Source organism: Schistocerca cancellata, chromosome 12 (genome assembly GCF_023864275.1).
Source record: "Schistocerca cancellata isolate TAMUIC-IGC-003103 chromosome 12, iqSchCanc2.1, whole genome shotgun sequence".
Lineage (NCBI taxonomy): Eukaryota > Metazoa > Arthropoda > Insecta > Orthoptera > Acrididae > Schistocerca > Schistocerca cancellata.
In genome coordinates this window covers 145,794,730-145,812,975 of record NC_064637.1, presented here as the reverse complement: position 1 = coordinate 145,812,975, position 18,246 = coordinate 145,794,730, and the positions used below count along the sequence as shown (strand labels likewise).

Here is an 18,246-nt window from a genome sequence, read left to right as displayed (position 1 = left end):
ATTGACACAGAAAGTTTGGACCAGGTGAAATCTTTAAATAACTCTATCTTTTAAACTGATTAACGTAAACCCTTTACTGTAAATAACTCTTTTTTATTTGGAAGTGGTCTTTCTTTCAGAATTTACCTACCAGCTCATATGCTTTTCCCTTCATCTAACTGTACAAAATTTTATAACTACAATAACTTTTGATTTCCATTGTTTCTGACAGAACTAATTAGCTCATTTCAAATGAGACAACAAACTGAATGACCTGAATAATAAAGTTATGTGGGGGGAATTTGTTTCTACTGCTTTGATAATATGCATCCTACGTGCTTAATGTAGTAAATTTAACACTGGAATTTTGAAAAGAAAGTTAGTGAAAATTTTATATAGACCTTAATACGTGAAATAGGAGGGCATACACAGTAGCACGGTGCGTATCAACCTGCTCTGTTACAGTGTGAAAAGATGAAACTGCATTTCCAGCTGTGTGACTCGGAGAAAACCGAGCGAGGTGGTGCAGTGGTTAGCCCACTGGACTCGCCTTCGGGAGGACGACTGTTCAAACTCGTGTCCGGCCATCCCGATTTAGGTTTTTTGTGATTTCCTAAATCACTTCAGTCAAATGCCGGGATGATTCCTCTGAAAGGGCACATCCTACTTGCTTCCCCCTCCATCCCTAATCCGACGGAACCGATGACCTCATTGTTTGGGACTACTCTACTCCCTGCCCTCACCGTGCCTCAAGTATCAAATTAATCTTTTCCCACAGGCGTGATACAACCTTGCCTTTACAGTTGCAGTTGATAGATTATTGCCAGAAGGCGATAGAACAACTCCACTTAAGTAAGAGTCCACTACAGACTCAAGTATGTATATTTTCACCAGCAGAAATATGCTCCTGTTGGGCCAGAAAAAAGGCGACTATGTTTCCCTTAAAAAAACTCTGACAAAAAGTGGGGAAACAGCTGTCACAATCCCCATTCCACCTTCCTAACTGAAAGTTTTGGCGTACAAAAATATTTGCACTCTTTTAACGCAGAACATTCTGAATGCTTTTAGCCAGTCTCTGTTTGTGGTTGAGCCCTCACAGACAACATCTCGCTGCCTGTATGTGTCTCTCTCCTTTGTCCCATTGAGTTACAGTACGCTCCACTGCGACTGTGCCCTCTCTCACTCACACTGCCTCCTTTTGTCTTTCTTTCCCATTGCCACTGTCTCCACCATACTTCAGCAGCTCAAAAATTCTGGGGGACCAAGTTGTTTATCCCGTATGCTCATGTGATTAAAATGTTGGTACAAAATGTGCCCTCCCCTATTCCTACATGTTAACATTCACCAGTTCAGGAGGTCCAGACCTCAGGCCTTTGTATAATCTTCACTTATCTGTACTTTTCATTTCCACTGTCTCCTGTCTGTTTTGTTCTCACAGCTCCTATCTCCATCCATCTGTCTTTGTCTTTTACTGCCACAGCCTCTCTCCACCATTACATCTACATCTACATTCCTACTCCACAAGCCACCTGACGGTGTGTGGCAGAGGGTACTTTGAGTACCTCTATCGGTTCTCCCTTCTATTCCAGTCTCATATTGTTCGCGGAAACAAAGATTGTCGGTATGACTCTGTGTGGGCTCTAATCTCTCTGAGTTTATCCTCGTGCTCTCTTCGCGAGATATACGTAGGAGGCAGCAATATACTGCTTGACTCCTCGGTGAAGGTACGTTCTCGAAACTCCAACAAAAGCCCGTACCGAGCTACTGAGCGTCTCTCCTGCAGAGTCTTCCACTGGAGTTTATCTATGATCTCTGTAACGCTTTCGCGATTGCTAAATGATCCTGTAATGAAGCGCACTGCTCTCTGCTGGATCTTCTCTATATCTTCTATCAACCCTATCTGGTACGGATCCGACACTGCTGAGCAGTATTCAAGCAGTGGGCGAAAAAGTGTACTGTAACCTACTTACTTTATTTTCGGATTGCATTTCCTTACGATTCTTCCAATGAATCGCAGTCTGGCATCTACTTTACCGACGATCAACTTTATATGATCATTCCATTTTAAATCACTCCTAATGCCTCCCAGATAATTTATGGAATTAACTGCTTCCAGTTTCTGACCTGCTATATTGTAGCTAAATGATAAAGGATCTTTCTTTCTATGTGTTTTCAGTGCATTACACTTGTCTACATTGAGATTCAGTTGCCATTCCCTGCACCATGCGTCAATTCGTTGCAGATCCTCCTGCATTTCAGTACAATTTTCCATTGTTACAACCTCTCGATATACCACAGCATCATTCGCAAAAAGCCTCAGTGAACTTCCGATGTTATCCACAAGGTCATTTATGTATACTGTGAATAGCAACGGTCCTACGACACTCCCCTGCGGCACACCTGAAATCACTCTTACTTCGGAAGACTTCTCTCCATTGAGAATGACATGCTGCGTTCTGTTATCTAGGAACTCTTCAATCCAGTCACACAATTGGTCTGATAGTCCATATGCTCTTACTTTGTTAATTAAACGACTGTGGAGAACTGTATTGAACGCCTTGCGGAAGTCAAGAAACACGGCATCTACCTGGGAACCCATGTCTATGGCCCTCTGAGTCTCGTGGACGAATAGCGCGAGCTGGGTTTCTCACGACAATCTTTTTTGAAATCCATGATTCCTACAGAGTAGATTTCTAGTCTCCAGAAAGTCATTATACTCGAACATAATACGTGTTCCAAAATTCTACAACTGATCAACGTTAGAGATATAGGTCTATAGTTCTGCACATCTGTTCGACGTCCCTTCTTAAAAATGGGGATGACCTGTATCCTTTTCCAATCCTTTGGAACACTACGCTCTTCTAGAGACCTACGGTACACCGCTGCAAGAAGGGGGGCAAGTTCCTTTGCGTACTCTGTGTAAAATTGAACTGGTATCCCATCAGGTCCAGCGGCCTTTCCTCTTTTAAGCGATTTTAATTGTTTCTCTATCCCTCTGTCGTCTATTTCGATATCTACCATTTTGTCATCTGTGTGACAATCTAGAGAGGGAACCACAGTGCAGTCTTCCTCTGTGAAACAGCTCTGAAAAAAGACATTTAGTATTTCGGCCTTTAGTCTGTCATCCTCTGTTTCAGTACCAGTTTGGTCACAGAGTGTCTGGACATTTTGTTTTGATGCACCTACCGCTTTGACATAAGACCAAAATTTCTTAGGGTTTTCTGCCAAGTCAGTACACAGAACTTTACTTCCGAATTCGTTGAACGCCTCTCGCATAGCCCTCCTCAAACCACATTTCGCTTCGCGTAATTTTTGTTTGTCTGCAAGGCTTTGGCTATGTCTATGTTTGCTGTGAAGTTCCCTTTGATTTCGCAGCAGTTTTCTAACTCGGTTGTTGTACCACAATGGCTCTTTTCCATCTCTTATGATCTTGCTTGGCACATACTCATCTAATGCATATTGTACGATGGTTTGGAACTTTGTCCACTGATCCTCAACTCTATCTGTACTTGAGACAAAACTTTTGTGTTGCACCGTCAAGTACTCTGAAATCTGCTTTTTGTCACTTTTGCTAAACAGAAAAACCTTCCTACTTTTTTTAATATTTCTATTTACGGTTGAATTCATCGATGCAGTAACCGCTTTATGATCGCTAATTCCCTGTTCTGCATTAACTGTTTCAAATAGTTCGGATCTGTTTGTCACCAGAAGGTCTAATATGTTATCACCACGAGTTGGTTCTCTGTTTAACTGCTCAAGGTAGTTTTCAGATAATGCACTTAAAAAGATTTTCCCGGATTCTTTGCCCCTGCCACCCGTTATAAACATTTGAGTCTCCCAGTCTACATCCGGCAAGTTAAAATCTCCACCCAGAACTATAACATGGTCAGGAAATCTACTCGAAATATTTTCCAAATTTTCCTTCAGGTGCTCTGCCACTTCAGCTGCTGAGCCATGGGGGCCTAGACATCCAATTACCATGTTTGAGCCTGCCTTCACTGTGACCTTCACCCAAATTATTTCACATTTCTCTCTCTCTCTCTCTCTCTCTCTCTCTCTCTCTCTCTCTCTCTCTCTCTCTCTCACACACACACACACACACACACACACACACACACACACACACACACAGAGCCACCTTACCTCTCCCGCCATCAATGTTCCCTCCTTCTTTCTCTCCCACTGTCAATGTCTGCTCTCTCTTCCAACATCACTGTCCCTCTTCTTCTCTCTTTTGGCACAGAAAAGGGCAAGGTGAGGAAGCAGATTGAAGCAGCTGGTTCCTCACTTTTCTGTCAGAATCTTATAAGATGAATGTATTTGCCTTTTCTGTGCTCTGACAGGGGCATTTTTTCCACGGACTCCCAAAGTGGTCCAACTACATCATCAGTTACAGTTGCAGTGAGCACAGGATTATCGATATTGGACCGTGGGTCAATGCAAATGTGTCACCTGGTCAAATGAATCACATTATTTTATAGGGAATTGAGCGCTGCATCAAAACTGGGTTGTTTTTCTTATTGTGGGTTGATTTTGAGTCATCGATATCTTGCGAGATGCTGAGTCTTGACTCGTTCCCTGTAACAACGGTTATCTTCTTTTCCGAATTTCCAGGTTACCATCTTGTTTTCTCTTGATGTTGTTGTTCTGCTATGCAGTGCATATATTTGACTGCTGACTTCTTTTCCGATAGCAGAGGGGTGCGGGCTATAAGAGAGGTTCTACATTTAAACACTCACTACGAAATCACAAAACATGGTACCAATTGTTCTTCTGTATTCAAATAAGTTCTCAACTCACAACAACTGACAATTAATAAAGCTTTCCAGACACATGTTCATACAAGATGCTTCACTGCTTGATCAAAACCGTAAGTTTGTACTTAACTCAAGATAGCATGGCACAGAGTCTGTATAAAAACATTCATTTTTATTTAGTGCTCTACATTTATCACAAGGCTCCTTTCTTCTTTGGAGTCCACAGCATGCCCCATGCACAACAGCAAAGTGCAAGTGACCCCTCACTGGCCAGTCCAAATTACTCATTCGACCTCGCTTTCTGCACTGTGCCCGCAATTTTCTTTCTCATATCTGCGTCCAAATTCCAACAAACCGGGAACAGTAGTTGTTGTTTATGCTACTACTAACTAAAGTAGCAATTTCACACACACACACACACACACACACACACACACACACACACACACACACACATCGTGCAGTGCATAGTTTTAGTACAAGGAAAGTGAGACATGTTGCAATGCTTTATAGCAATGTGGACCACTACAGTATGTGACTGATAGATAAGTTTTCTCCGTCACTCAGCCATAGTCAAGCCAGCAGCACCTAATGTTGCTGTACAGAACAAACAAAGAACTGTGAAGTAATTAACAGAGAATTTAAATATTTAAATAATGTTACAAGACTTATATTATGTAAAACTATGAAAATGTTAAGTATCTACATCTACATCTACATCCATAATCTGCAAGCCACCTGATGGTGTGTGGCGGAGGGTACTTTGATTACCTCTATCAGTTCGCCCTTCTATTCCAGTCTCTCTCTTTTTTTGAGTCTCAGAGTGATCTACTGATTAGTTGCCACAAAAACCCACATTTTACAAAATTTCAAAAGTGCATATTATTAAAGCTAGAAAGTTGTACTTTTGCAGTTTGGTTCAATTTTATATAAAAATATTCTTTACAGGTTTTCATAAAGATGTCTCTATAACTTTTTGAATCATTAGGTAAACACTGATTTTTGTACCAATAACTGTGAAAACGAGTTAGATTAGCTCATAATAAATATACAAAGCTGAACTATCATCACTATCTTTGTTATATGTAATAATGGAGCTGTACAGCTGCAAGATGATAATGTAATTTGGTCAAGACACAGAAGTTAGAAAAGAGACAGTTTGGCAGTCACAATCTACCCTCAGTTCCACATGAAAAATTCTGTGAATTTAAATTTAGGAGTTATCAAACTGAGATTTTTAAAGAACATAAACAGGGTACAGTTTTACATAGAGAAAAACTGGGAATTTGTCAATCTTCACCTGACACTGATGTAAATAATTTTGTAGTCAAAAAGGGAGCTATTTGAGCACTTATGCAGGCATTGGAAGTGATCTGTCTCCAGTTGTTCCGTTTGACATCTGCACCGAGACTATATAAAGACCGACCTGTCTTCACCTAAGAGGTTATTTGACCGTCTCTGCTGAGCCTAGGAAAGTGTTAAAAATGACTGGCACAATTGTTTTTTTGATCAATTTAACTATCGTTCAGATTTAGTGCAAATGTGTGAAAAGAACTTTTGGGTCAATGATTTTGTGGAAAGCCTGTGTTTCATTTTTGATGTTTTGTTCTGTGTCCCACCCACTGCATTACAGAAAACCATGTGGTAAGTGGTGTACTTTATTTCCCACTTTTAAGGGGAGAAATTAACTGTACATAATTAATGGATGAAACAATAGTTAGTAATACTTGGAACTTTGAGCTGAAACAGTCTCTGAAATGTGACGAGTGCTGATTATGATTTGGAAAACTTTAATATATTGCAAAATTAATACATGTACGTGTGTGTGTGTGTGTGTGTGTGTGTGTGTGTGTGTTTTAACTAAATAAACTGATTGATCAAATGACAGTAGACTTTTATTTATTGTCCTCTGAAGTATACACAGGGAGCTAGAACACTTTATTTCAGTTTCAGCAAGCTGAGTTGTAGACTGAAGATTACGGTCAGCATGTTCTCCAGCACTTTCCGGCTGTCTGCCCAAATTATTTTCAGCCTCTTGTAAAAGGCAGTGGTATTAAAAAAACACAAAGACATGTCAAATCGAACAACAAACCTAAAATTTTTACCTGCCGCCCCACAGTTTTTTGTTACAGCAGGTCAGTGATTGTGTCCAGATATGCCATATTCCAAATGAACGGCTGCTTGAAACCTGCACCGTGCCACAGACAATAACATTGTGAGCATTCACTTGGGTTTCCATAGGACCTGTCGCACCTCCACAGTCATTCACTACAATTACCATTGAAACAGTCTTAACTTGATTTATATATTAAATTTCCTTTGAACAGAGTGATGTTTCTCTCTTCTTTTTGGAAGAAAAGGATGTAACATCCAGCTCTGAGGTAAAACATGCAGTATAATACAGTCATAAATAATGTCGCTGTTTTTATTGGAAGATTGCAGGCTGCAATGTATCCAAGTATCAGTTTCAGGACGAGCAATGTAGAAATTGGAGAAACATCTCTCTCTCCAGAGGATATGTTGTAAGAACTTTTACACAAATGTACAAAGGCTGGAACTTAAATAGTGGCAACTATTTATTCACAACCGATACAAAAGAGTTACATGTTTGCACCTCTTACTGTCCTCCAAAGTAGTCACCAGCGTTGTGTAGAACCTGTTGCCAGCGATGTGGAAGGCATAACTGTGAGGAGGGGGCGTGAGTTGTGCTTGGGTAGCTCAGATGGTAGAGCACTTGCCCGCGAAAGGCAAAGTTCCTGAGTTCAAGTCTCGGTCCGGCACACAGTTTTAATCTGCCAGGAAGTTTCATATCAGTGCATACTCTGCTGCAGAGTGAAAATCTCATTCTGGAGGCATAGCATACCGTTAGCAGAGCCTGTTCTATTGATGGTGCGAATGGAGTGGTCTACTGCCTTTCGAATCTCTGGAACAGTTCTGAAGCAAAGACCTTGATGACACTGTCATGCTGTACGACCTCTGGCACATTCAATCTCGATCCAACTCCAGTGTTCCTGTTTCGAAAACGTAGTGACACCGTTACATTAGACCAATCGATCACAAGTGACTGTGTTTCCTTCGATTGTGCACACGCTGGTGACGTGGGACGGGCAAGTCCATTTGCTCGGAGGTAAGGTAGTTACGTCAACAACACATGCTGTCAGTGACAATAGTAGATTCCGTTGCATAGTGTCTCCACAGCAGTGTTGCCACTATTTAAGTTGCAACCTACCTATATACATTGTTGTCTGACATACACACAATACGTGCACCCAGAATCACAGACAGGAAGAGACATAGTTGAAGAACGAAAAATTTGATATTGGCTTAAAAAACTTTAGAATACAAATATATCTGCATCTTTCTTTTTGTACGTATCTTTTATATTGCATCTTCACCCTGCATGGTGTTCCAATACTTATTATATAACATATACTTTATGGCTAAACCAAAATAAGATATATCACACAGATCAACTGTGTGCCTTTATGTTTGATGGCTCGCCATATGGTAATGACATCTTCCACCAGGAAACTGTTCATGTCACAAGACCAGAATAATTGTGATACGGTGTTGCGAGGAGTGTGGTAGTGAACTCATGTTCATGTCTTGACCAGCAGCAGATGCACTTGCTCCGCGTAACTATGCATTTTCATTTGGTCTGACATATCTCTGGAAACCTACCAAGGGCTTCTCAAATACACATCATGCATGATCAGTGCTGTATTGTTTTCTAAATTTGGACAGATATGCTGCTAAGTAGGTGGTCACAATATTTTAGCCATATTTGAAGATGGTACTTAGTTTAAAATCATTCCTTGTGTCTTAAATGACATTCTGCATAAGGAGATGAATGCTTCATTTGTTAACACCAAATGAAAAACACTGGAGGAAAACAACTTCAAAATTTTAAAATGTAAACTTTCTTGGCTATAAATGTCACAGTTAATAATATGTTCTGGGCTATTATGCTGTGGTCGAACGAATTTCACATTTAAATCCAACATTTCATCCCCGTATGCCGACTACATTTTCAAGAGGGATCGTAACTTCTTTGCATGTCCGATTCACACCCTGGCATGCTACTCACTGCAACAGAATTCTGTTTACATGTGCTCTTGTTCAGTGGGAGGGTGTCATATGCTTCGAATACCTGGGTGCAATTGGTCGTTGTTGGTTGCCATCATCCACTGTTGCCATCACTCCCTGGTCGAAGACTGGTAACACATCTTCTTTAGCACTAGATGTTAAATTCCTGGGGTGTTTTAAAACCTCTATGGCATCTCAGTATAGTCTTTCATGATATCTGCTTGTGGCACTCGAGTCCAATCAAAATGAATGTGGTGGTCTCACAGCTGCAAAGCATGTTCCACAACAGCTGATCTGCTGATCTTCCCCCCCTTCTACAATTGCCCTTTTGATCTTCAAGTCGTTTTTTGGCCATTCTTTTTGTAGTGCCCTCATATACCTCCCCACAACTACAAGGAATACATAAATTCCTGCTTTCTCCAGTGGTTGGCACAGATTTCTAGATTATTGCGATGTTATGTTTTTTCAAGATTCTTCCTATGCAGACAGTAATGTCCTTAATGAAAGGCAGGAAAACTTTTGATTTCAACAGTGCTTGTGCATCACTACAATTCCAACAGAATCGTCTTAATGCTCTTTTTACTTCGATGGACGAATAACCGTTCTTGAGCTATGCATTAGTGAAAATGTTTTAATTCTATGTCAAGCAGCTCTGGTTTGCAGATGTTCCTTGCTGTCTCCAACAATGTTTCTATGATGCCTCACTTTTGTTGTGCATTGTTTGAATCCCAGTGTAGGTAATGGTATGTGTGCATGGGTTTTTGGTAAACTGTGTGGCCTAAGGTAACACATTCTTTCATGAAAACTAGCATATCAAGAAAATTTCTCACTGAGATGTTTGTCAAAGCACCCTAGTTTCTCTCTGCCACGTATCCCTAAAATAAACATATCACTCACGTACCAGAACAAAATATTCGGTTTCTTGTTGACAGTTTCCAGGGCCTGCTCCTCGAATTTTTACTTAAAGAAATTTTCTATAACTTGGCTTAAGGGGCTCCCCATAGCCGCACCATCTGTCTTTCCCCATAGCCACACAATCTGTCTATTCATAGAAATTGTCATTTTATTTGAAATACATGGTTGTGAGGCAATATTTAAACATTTCTGCGATATTGGGAGAAGAAATCTGACTCAGCTGTCATGATGCCTCACTGAGCAGAGCCATAGTAAATAGTTGTTCCACATCAACACTAACTAATATGTCTTCTGACTGGATCACTATGGTGCTTGATTTACTGATGAAATGTGCTGAATTCTTGATATACACTATGTGATCAAAATAATCTGGACACCCCCAAAAACATACTTTTTCATATTAGGTGCATTGTGCTGCCACCTACTGCCAGGTACTCCATATCAGTGACCTCAGTAGTCATTAGACATCGTGAGGAACTAGAATGGGGTGCTCTGTGGAACTCACAGACTTCAAACGTGGCCAGGTGATTGGGTGTCACTTGTGTCATACATCTATACACGATTTCCACACTCCAAAACATCCCTAGGTCCACTGTTTCCGATGTGATAGTGGAGTGGAAATGTGAAGGAACATGTACAGCACAAAAGCGTACAGGTTGACCTCGCCTGTTAACTGACAAAGACCGTCGACAGTTGAAGAGGGTCATAATGTGTAATAGGCAGACATCTGTCTAGACCATCACACAGGAATTTCAAACTGCATCAGGATCCACTGCAAGTGCTATGGCAGTTAGATGAGAGGTGAGAAAACTTGGATTTCATGGTCGAGTGGCTGCGCGTAAGCCACACATCTCACCACCAGTAAATGCCAAATGACACCTTGCTTGGTGCAAGGAGAATAAACATTGGACAACTGAGTAGTGAAAAAATGTTGTGTGGAGCGAAGAATCATGGCACACAATGTGGCGATCCGATGGCAGGTTGTGGATATGGCGAATACCCGGTGAACGTCATATGTCAGCATGTGTAGTGCCAACAGTAAAATTTGGAGGTGGTGGTGCTATGGTGTGGCCATGTTTTTCATGAAGGGGGCTTGCACCCATTGTTGTTTTGCATGGCACTATCACAGCACAGGCCTGCATTGATGTTTTAAGGACCTTGTTGCTTCCCACTCTTGAAGAGCAATTCGGGGATGGCGATTGATCTTTCAAGACGATCGAGCACCTGTTCATAATGCACGGCCTGTGGCAGAGTGGTTACACAACAATAACATCCCTGTAATGGACTGGACTGCACAGAATCCTGACCTGAATCCTATAGAACACCTTTGGGATGTTTTGGAATGCCGATTTTGTGCCAGGCCTCACCAACCGACATCGATACCTCTTCCTCACTGCAGCACTCCATGAAGAATGGGCTGCTATTCCCCAAGAAACCTTCCAGCACCTGATTGAACGTATGTCTGCAAGAGTGGAAGCTGTCATCAAGGCTGAGGGTGAGCCAACACCATATTGAATTCCAGCATTACCGATGGAGAGCGCCACGAACTTGTAAGTCATTTTCAGCCAGGTTTCCGGATACTTTTGATCACATAGTGTATGAAACCAACTGGCCCACATGTGGCCATAATAATAGTTTCAGGAACTTGACAATTGAATAGTGGACAAACCATAGCACTCACTATAGGTCTTAGAGGAACACGGTCTTTGTGCACCTTTGGCAACCTGTAAAGTCTTGGTGGTAGCACTACTGAATTGAACAGACTTCAAAATTGTGTTGGAACAGTTTAAGAATGTCCGGATCTTTATGTGGTCATAGCTGAAATGAAACTACACTATTACAATCTAGAAATAAAGCTGTTGTTCAGATAGTGGGATGATGAAAATCAACAACTTGTGGTGCTTCAAGGTACCACATGGAAACACAGCCACATGCAACAATGTAGAATGTAGCATACACAATGTTAAAAAAAAAATTCCAGCCTGAAATAGAAATGTGTTGCAGTTATGTGCACAGTCTCTTGTTGCAACCAGTGTCAAATTATTTTAAAAGTGACTGGTTCCCCAGTGATCTGTTGTTAGTGCTGTACTGCAAGTACCCTGGAGGATTTGCGGAGAGAAATGAGCAGAAGTAAAATACTGACTGGATGCTGGTTGTCGGTGCTTTTAGTTTTGAGTCCTTAAAACTGTTGCTACTGTTTTAGTGTTACAGCTTGTTTCTGCTTTTAGCTGATGACTTGTAAAAACTGTGTATGTGGTGTTCTCATCTCATCTCAGGCTCAGGTTAGGCAGCAGCAGATAATTCGCCTGAACGACGAACTGGACTCTGCGAGAGAGAAGCTCGCCGTGGCTGCTGCCTCTTCTCAACTCGCCAAGGAACAGCAGGAGGCCGCGGTCTCCAGTGACCGCATCCCCGAGGTGAGTCGCACGACCTCTGACCGTAGATTCACGTAGATGACACACGCCCCTGTCTCTGTCATGTTGTGGTTTTAAACCGATTCTAAGTCACATTACAGAGGGCAGAAAGCCAAGTTTTTGTCATTACACAATGTGTAAAGAGGAGTCAATAGTTACGGTTTTCCTCATTTGTAGCTGAATGATTTTAGTAATTCAATGACTCGATATGTTACTGTTCCATATATAATGTTACAGTTAACCTAATTTGACCAATTTTTAATGCAATCGTTATATGAAGGCATACTGAAAAGTAATCCCCCTAAAGAATTTATGTGAAAACTCTTAAAGCTTTTTAAATGAAACAAATGGTATTAAGATTCTGCATATTTATTTTTCACGTCTACATATTTGCAGCCATCTGCTGGAAATGGAAAAAAGAACATATTGACACCGGTGTGTCAGACCCACCATACTTGCTCCGGACACTGCGAGAGGGCTGTACAAGCAATGATCACACGCACAGCACAGCGGACACACCAGGAACCGCGGTGTTGGCCGTCGAATGGCGCTAGCTGCGCAGCATTTGTGCACCGCCGCCGTCAGTGTCAGCCAGTTTGCCGTGGCATACGGAGCTCCATCGCAGTCTTTAACACTGGTAGCATGCCGCGACAGCGTGGACGTGAACCGTATGTGCAGTTGACGGACTTTGAGCGAGGGCGTATAGTGGGCATGCGGGAGGCCGGGTGGACGTGCCCGTCGACCTGGGACCGGACCGCAGCGACGCATGGATGCACGCCAAGACCGTAGGATCCTACGCAGTGCCGTAGGGGACCGCACCGCCACTTCCCAGCAAATTAGGGACACTGTTGCTCCTGGGGTATCGGCGAGGACCATTCGCAACCGTCTCAATGAAGCTGGGCTACGGTCCCGCACACCGTTAGGCCGTCTTCCGCTCACGCCCCAACATCGTGCAGCCCGCCTCCAGTGGTGTTGCGACAGGCGTGAATGGAGGGACGAATGGAGACGTGTCGTCTTCAGCGATGAGAGTCGCTTCTGCCTTGGTGCCAATGATGGTCGTATGCGTGTTTGGCGCCGTGCAGGTGAGCGCCACAATCAGGACTGCATACGACCGAGGCACACAGGGCCAACACCCGGCATCACGGTGTGGGGAGCGATCTCCTACACTGGCCGTACACCACTGGTGATCGTCGAGGGGACACTGAATAGTGCACGGTACATCCAAACCGTCATCGAACCCATCGTTCTACCATTCCTAGACCGGCAAGGGAACTTGCTGTTCCAACAGGACAATGCACGTCCGCATGTATCCCGTGCCATCCAACGTGCTCTAGAAGGTGTAAGTCAACTACCCTGGCCAGCAAGATCTCCGGATCTGGCCCCCATTGAGCATGTTTGGGACTGGATGAAGCGTCGTCTCACGCGGTCTGCACGTCCAGCACGAACGCTGGTCCAACTGAGGCGCCAGGTGGAAATGGCGTGGCAAGCTGTTCCACAGGACTACATCCAGCATCTCTACGATCGTCTCCATGGGAGAATAGCAGCCTGCATTGCTGCGAAAGGTGGATATACACTGTACTAGTGCCGACATTGTGCATGCTCTGTTGCCTGTGTCTATGTGCCTGTGGTTCTGTCAGTGTGATAATGTGATGTATCTGACCCCAGGAATGTGTCAATAAAGTTTCCCCTTCCTGGGACAATGAATTCACGGTGTTCTTATTTCAATTTCCAGGAGTATATTTGCAGCCGTCTGCCACTAGAGGATTGTGTCGGTGCACCAGAAACAGGATGCTGTAAATGAGTTTCTAATCGCAGAAGAGTTTGTCCATACACAGAGCACTCACTTCTTCATCTTTACAATGCCAGACCACACATGAGCTCTCTCACATTTGCAACAGTCTGATGCCACGGGTTCACTGTCATCGATCATCCTCCGTACAATCCTGACTCGGCACCATCCGATTTATCTGTTTCTAAAACTTAGAGAACACCTCCGAGGACTTCACTGTGGTAGGGATGAAGTGGTGCAAGCAGAGGTGAGGCTGTGATTGTGAACAAAGTCAAACATTCTACAATGACAGTGTCATCAAACAGTCTCTCATTGGGAGAAATGTGTTTGTCACCAGGGTGACTATGTTGTGAAATAAATATGTAGACATGAAGAATAAAGATGTAGAATGTTAATAAAGTCCTTTTTATTTAAGCGGCCTTAAGAATTTTCACATAAAAAATTTGAAGCTATTCTTTTTCAGCACAAAAATGGTTCAAATGGCTCTGAGCACTATGGGACTTAACTTCTGTGGTCATCAGTCCCCTAGAACTTAGAACTACTTAAACCTAACTAACCTAAGGACATCACACACAACCATGCCCGAGGCAGGATTCGAACCTGCGACCGTAGCAGTCGCGCGGTTCCGGACTGAGCGCCTTAACCGCGAGACCTTTTCAGCACACCCTCACACTTTTTACATTTGGTGAGGCAAAAAGGTAATGTTTAAAACATTGACAATTTTCTTACAGACAATACAGTTATGCTTCTGTAGTGAATTTCTGTTTCTGTTGCACTGTTGAGTCATGCAGTTCACCACTTCCACAAGAGTGGAAGATGAAATATATGTGAAACGATTTACAAAGGTCAGCCAAAAAGTAATGCCTTCTAAATAAAGTTTATTAAGTGAAACACTTGGATTTGGCACTATTCTGCAGAGCTTCTTCCCCAATCCACTGTGGTAGTAACTTGGTGCATCAACAGATGCCAGTACTGCAGTTGCTTGCAAAATGGTCAACATTGACGTTGATATTAGGCAGTGCTCTGTGATAGAATTTTTTAATGCAAAAGATGAAATGCCCATTGGCATTCGTGAAAGACTGAAAAATGTGTACAGTGAGTGAACATTGGCTATCAGCACTGTTAGACAATTTGTTCATCACTGTAACAAAACTGAAGGGGCAAATACCATCAACTGACAAAATGTGAAGTGACAGGCCGGTGATTGTAGTGACTTGACACAACATTCAGTGACTCGATGGCATTATACGTGGTGACTGCGCAGGATTTTTATCGCATTATCTCCCTCAGTAAAGGCAGCATGATGATGGTCATTCAGCAACTGAGATACTCAAAGGTTTGTGCTACATGGTTACAAGGAATGTTAACTGACCAGAATAAAGAGACAAGAAATACAATTGCCTCCCAACTCTTGCAGCACTTCTGCCTGGAGGGAGAGGAGTTTCTGGGAAAAATAGTGGCTGGAGATGAATCATGGGTTCACTTTTTGGACCAGAATCATAGAGGTAGTCAATGGACTAACATAACAAAAACTCACACAAGAAGAAAAAGTTCAAAACTGTGCTATCAGCAGGGAAGTTATGGCTGCAGTATTCTGTGAAGCAGAGGGAAGGGTGCACATTAAATTTGGTCCAATATGTCAGAACTCTCAAATAGCTTACGGCACATCTTCATTGACTTCGACCAAGAAAAGCTGTTGTGGATATTCTTCTTAATTGCACGATGATGTGAGGCCAGACATTGGTTGTCACACCACTGAAGACATTAGAAAACTTGATGGGAAGTCTTGCCACATCCCCCGTGCAGCACTGAGCAGGCATCATCAGACTTCCATCTGTTCGGGCCACTAAAAGTTGCTCGTCATGGCATTTACTTTGAAGGTGAGGAGGCCATGAAAACATCTGTCCATCAGTGGCTTTGGAAGAAGGACCGAGCACTTCATCATGCTGGTATACGTGCTCTTGGTGAAAGATAGACCAAAACTGTGGAAATGAATGTAGATTATATTCAAAATTCTAAAATTAAGTGTCAGTATTGTGGTGTTCAACGTATGTAGTTGCATTTTGAGATTCTTGGCAAATAAAAAAAAAAGGGGAGCATTACTTTTTGACTGACTGTTGTACTAAGCTTTTATAACAAATAGCATCCATTTATATCCATAATGTCTGGCTTTTACAATAAATAAGCATTTATGTTTTATGACTTTTGCTTACCAAGTACAGATACCAAAACAATATTAATATCAGAAGCAGCACATTGGAAAATGTCGGTGAACGAGAAAATGAGGACCAACATATATTCTAACTTTCAGTATGTGGACATATATCTGACAGGGTTTTGAATAATGCTTGCTGCATAGCTTTGTGTAATTTTTTGGTTTAAAATTCACACTTTTCAAAGTCACTCCTTTGTACTTCATCAGCAGAAAAACTGTAACTGGTTTTGAGATTATGTCAAAACAGTTTATGAAATTGAACAAAAGAAAGGAAGGACCATATAATTAATTTTTCATAAATTTTCACCCATATTTTTTTTGCAAGGTATTTATTTTCACTGATGTTCAGGCATTTGTTTGCAATACAACAGATATACAGGGTGAACCAGAACCCTGGAGACAAGCTTTCAAAGGTAGTAGTATGAACCAATACAAAAAGTTTGCTAAACATGATATCTAAAATGCGTACCTTAAGAGTTATGAGAACTTGTTCAGTAGAAGAGATGTGTTTCTCAGTAGCGAAGAGGAACTAGTGGTAGCTGCCATGCTTACTGGACTTGTTTTTTCTTGTCTTCATTCACATTGCCATCTATGAAAGTTTGTCAGTCGAGTTCTGGTTCACCCTATATAATGACTCTTCTCGTTTAGTTCATAATAATTTAATACCAAAAAATACTCTCAAACAGAAGAACATTCACATCTGCTAACCATATCATTCTGTAACTTTAAACAGCTTTGCCCATGGAATGAAATATTTCTTCCTTTCACTTATCTTTTGGAGCAAACAAACACTTCACAAGATTTTATCATTGTAATAAAGACACTCTTACAGGAAATACTAAAACTAAGACAAAGCGAACATCGAAACTTCCTGGCAGATTAAAACTGTGTGCTGGATTGAGAGTCGAACTCGGGACCTTTTGCGGGCAAGTGCTAAATACTAAAACTAAGACAAAGCGAACATCGAAACTTCCTGGCAGATTAAAACTGTGTGCTGGATTGAGAGTCGAACTCGGGACCTTTTGCGGACAAGTGCTCTACCACTCTGCTGTAGAGTGAAAATTTCATTCTAGAAAGTGAACATCATTGCAGATGTCACCTTCAAATGAATGCTGCCTGAGTCACTTTCAGTGTTATTTGACTGCAGTCCAGTAGGCAATTAACTGTTACTACTTTATTCATACATTTGGTCGAGCTGTGTGACAAAGTAAAAGCCTGTTTGTTGTTATGCCGATTGCATTTCAATTTTTGAATTTTTTTTATGCATCCTCAGTAGCGAATTTTTGTGGTCCTTTCTCGCCGTGTTGTGAACCCGCATATGGTTTGCACATTTTCATTCTCCATGTAGAACTTCATATCTGTGATTGTTGTGCCAATATCTACTATACTTGTGCTGCACTTTTTATTAGAGACTAACTGAGGAACTGGCATTGCCAAGTTATTTATTTATAGCTATACCCGAGACTTTGCATGTGTAGAATTTATGGCTTGTAAAGCATTTTGTTTAGAGCTTGGAAGTAGTATGACTGGGGGACATGAATGAAGAGCTTTCTTGTTTCACTAATATTGGAGAGAGCCACATAGTGCTGGTTGTTTTAAATGCAACTGACATTAAGGTCCATATCCACAGCATGCAGTGTCTGGCCTTGTGCTGTTTATGGTCATGGCATACTATAAGTTCACCAAGCATTGAACACATGTGAAGCAAAACAGTAAATTGTTAGGAGAAAAAACTAACTCGCCTGCACCACCTTTCTGTCAAGATTTCTACTTCTATGATGTTACATTGGAGAGAAGTAACTTTAAGCTCTGTGAGTGAATGGTTCCGGAGAATGAGATAACGCATGATGCCTTCAATCATAGTTTCGTCATGCCTTGCTTTGGAAGTAGTTTCCAAAGAGTAAGTTAAAGCTTGATGTTCTTGAGCTGCCTCATGATCTTCAGTGGATTCTTGAGACAGCATAGTCCTCAGTCTTTTATGCATTTCTATGTATTCAGACAGAATTAACCATCTTTCATGCATTTTAATACATGAACAAAATACAATCAAAATATAGTGAGTAACTACTCAAATCATAACAAAAACTTTAT

The 18,246-nt window shown here is 41.8% G+C and overlaps 1 protein-coding gene across 3 annotated transcripts in view; it reads left to right on the top strand.

Annotated features, from left to right (window-relative positions):
- LOC126109792 (leucine zipper transcription factor-like protein 1) overlaps positions 1-18,246 on the top strand; it is a 61,688-nt gene that overhangs the window by 23,461 nt on the left and 19,981 nt on the right. For all 3 annotated transcript variants that reach the window (XR_007523732.1, XR_007523733.1, XM_049914849.1), the window contains exon 5: positions 12,014-12,154. Coding sequence is in view for 1 of the 3 variants with exons in the window: in XM_049914849.1 (XP_049770806.1) it covers positions 12,014-12,154 (141 nt within the window). In the remaining 2 variants the exon portion in view is untranslated. The remainder of the gene's footprint in view (positions 1-12,013; positions 12,155-18,246) is intronic.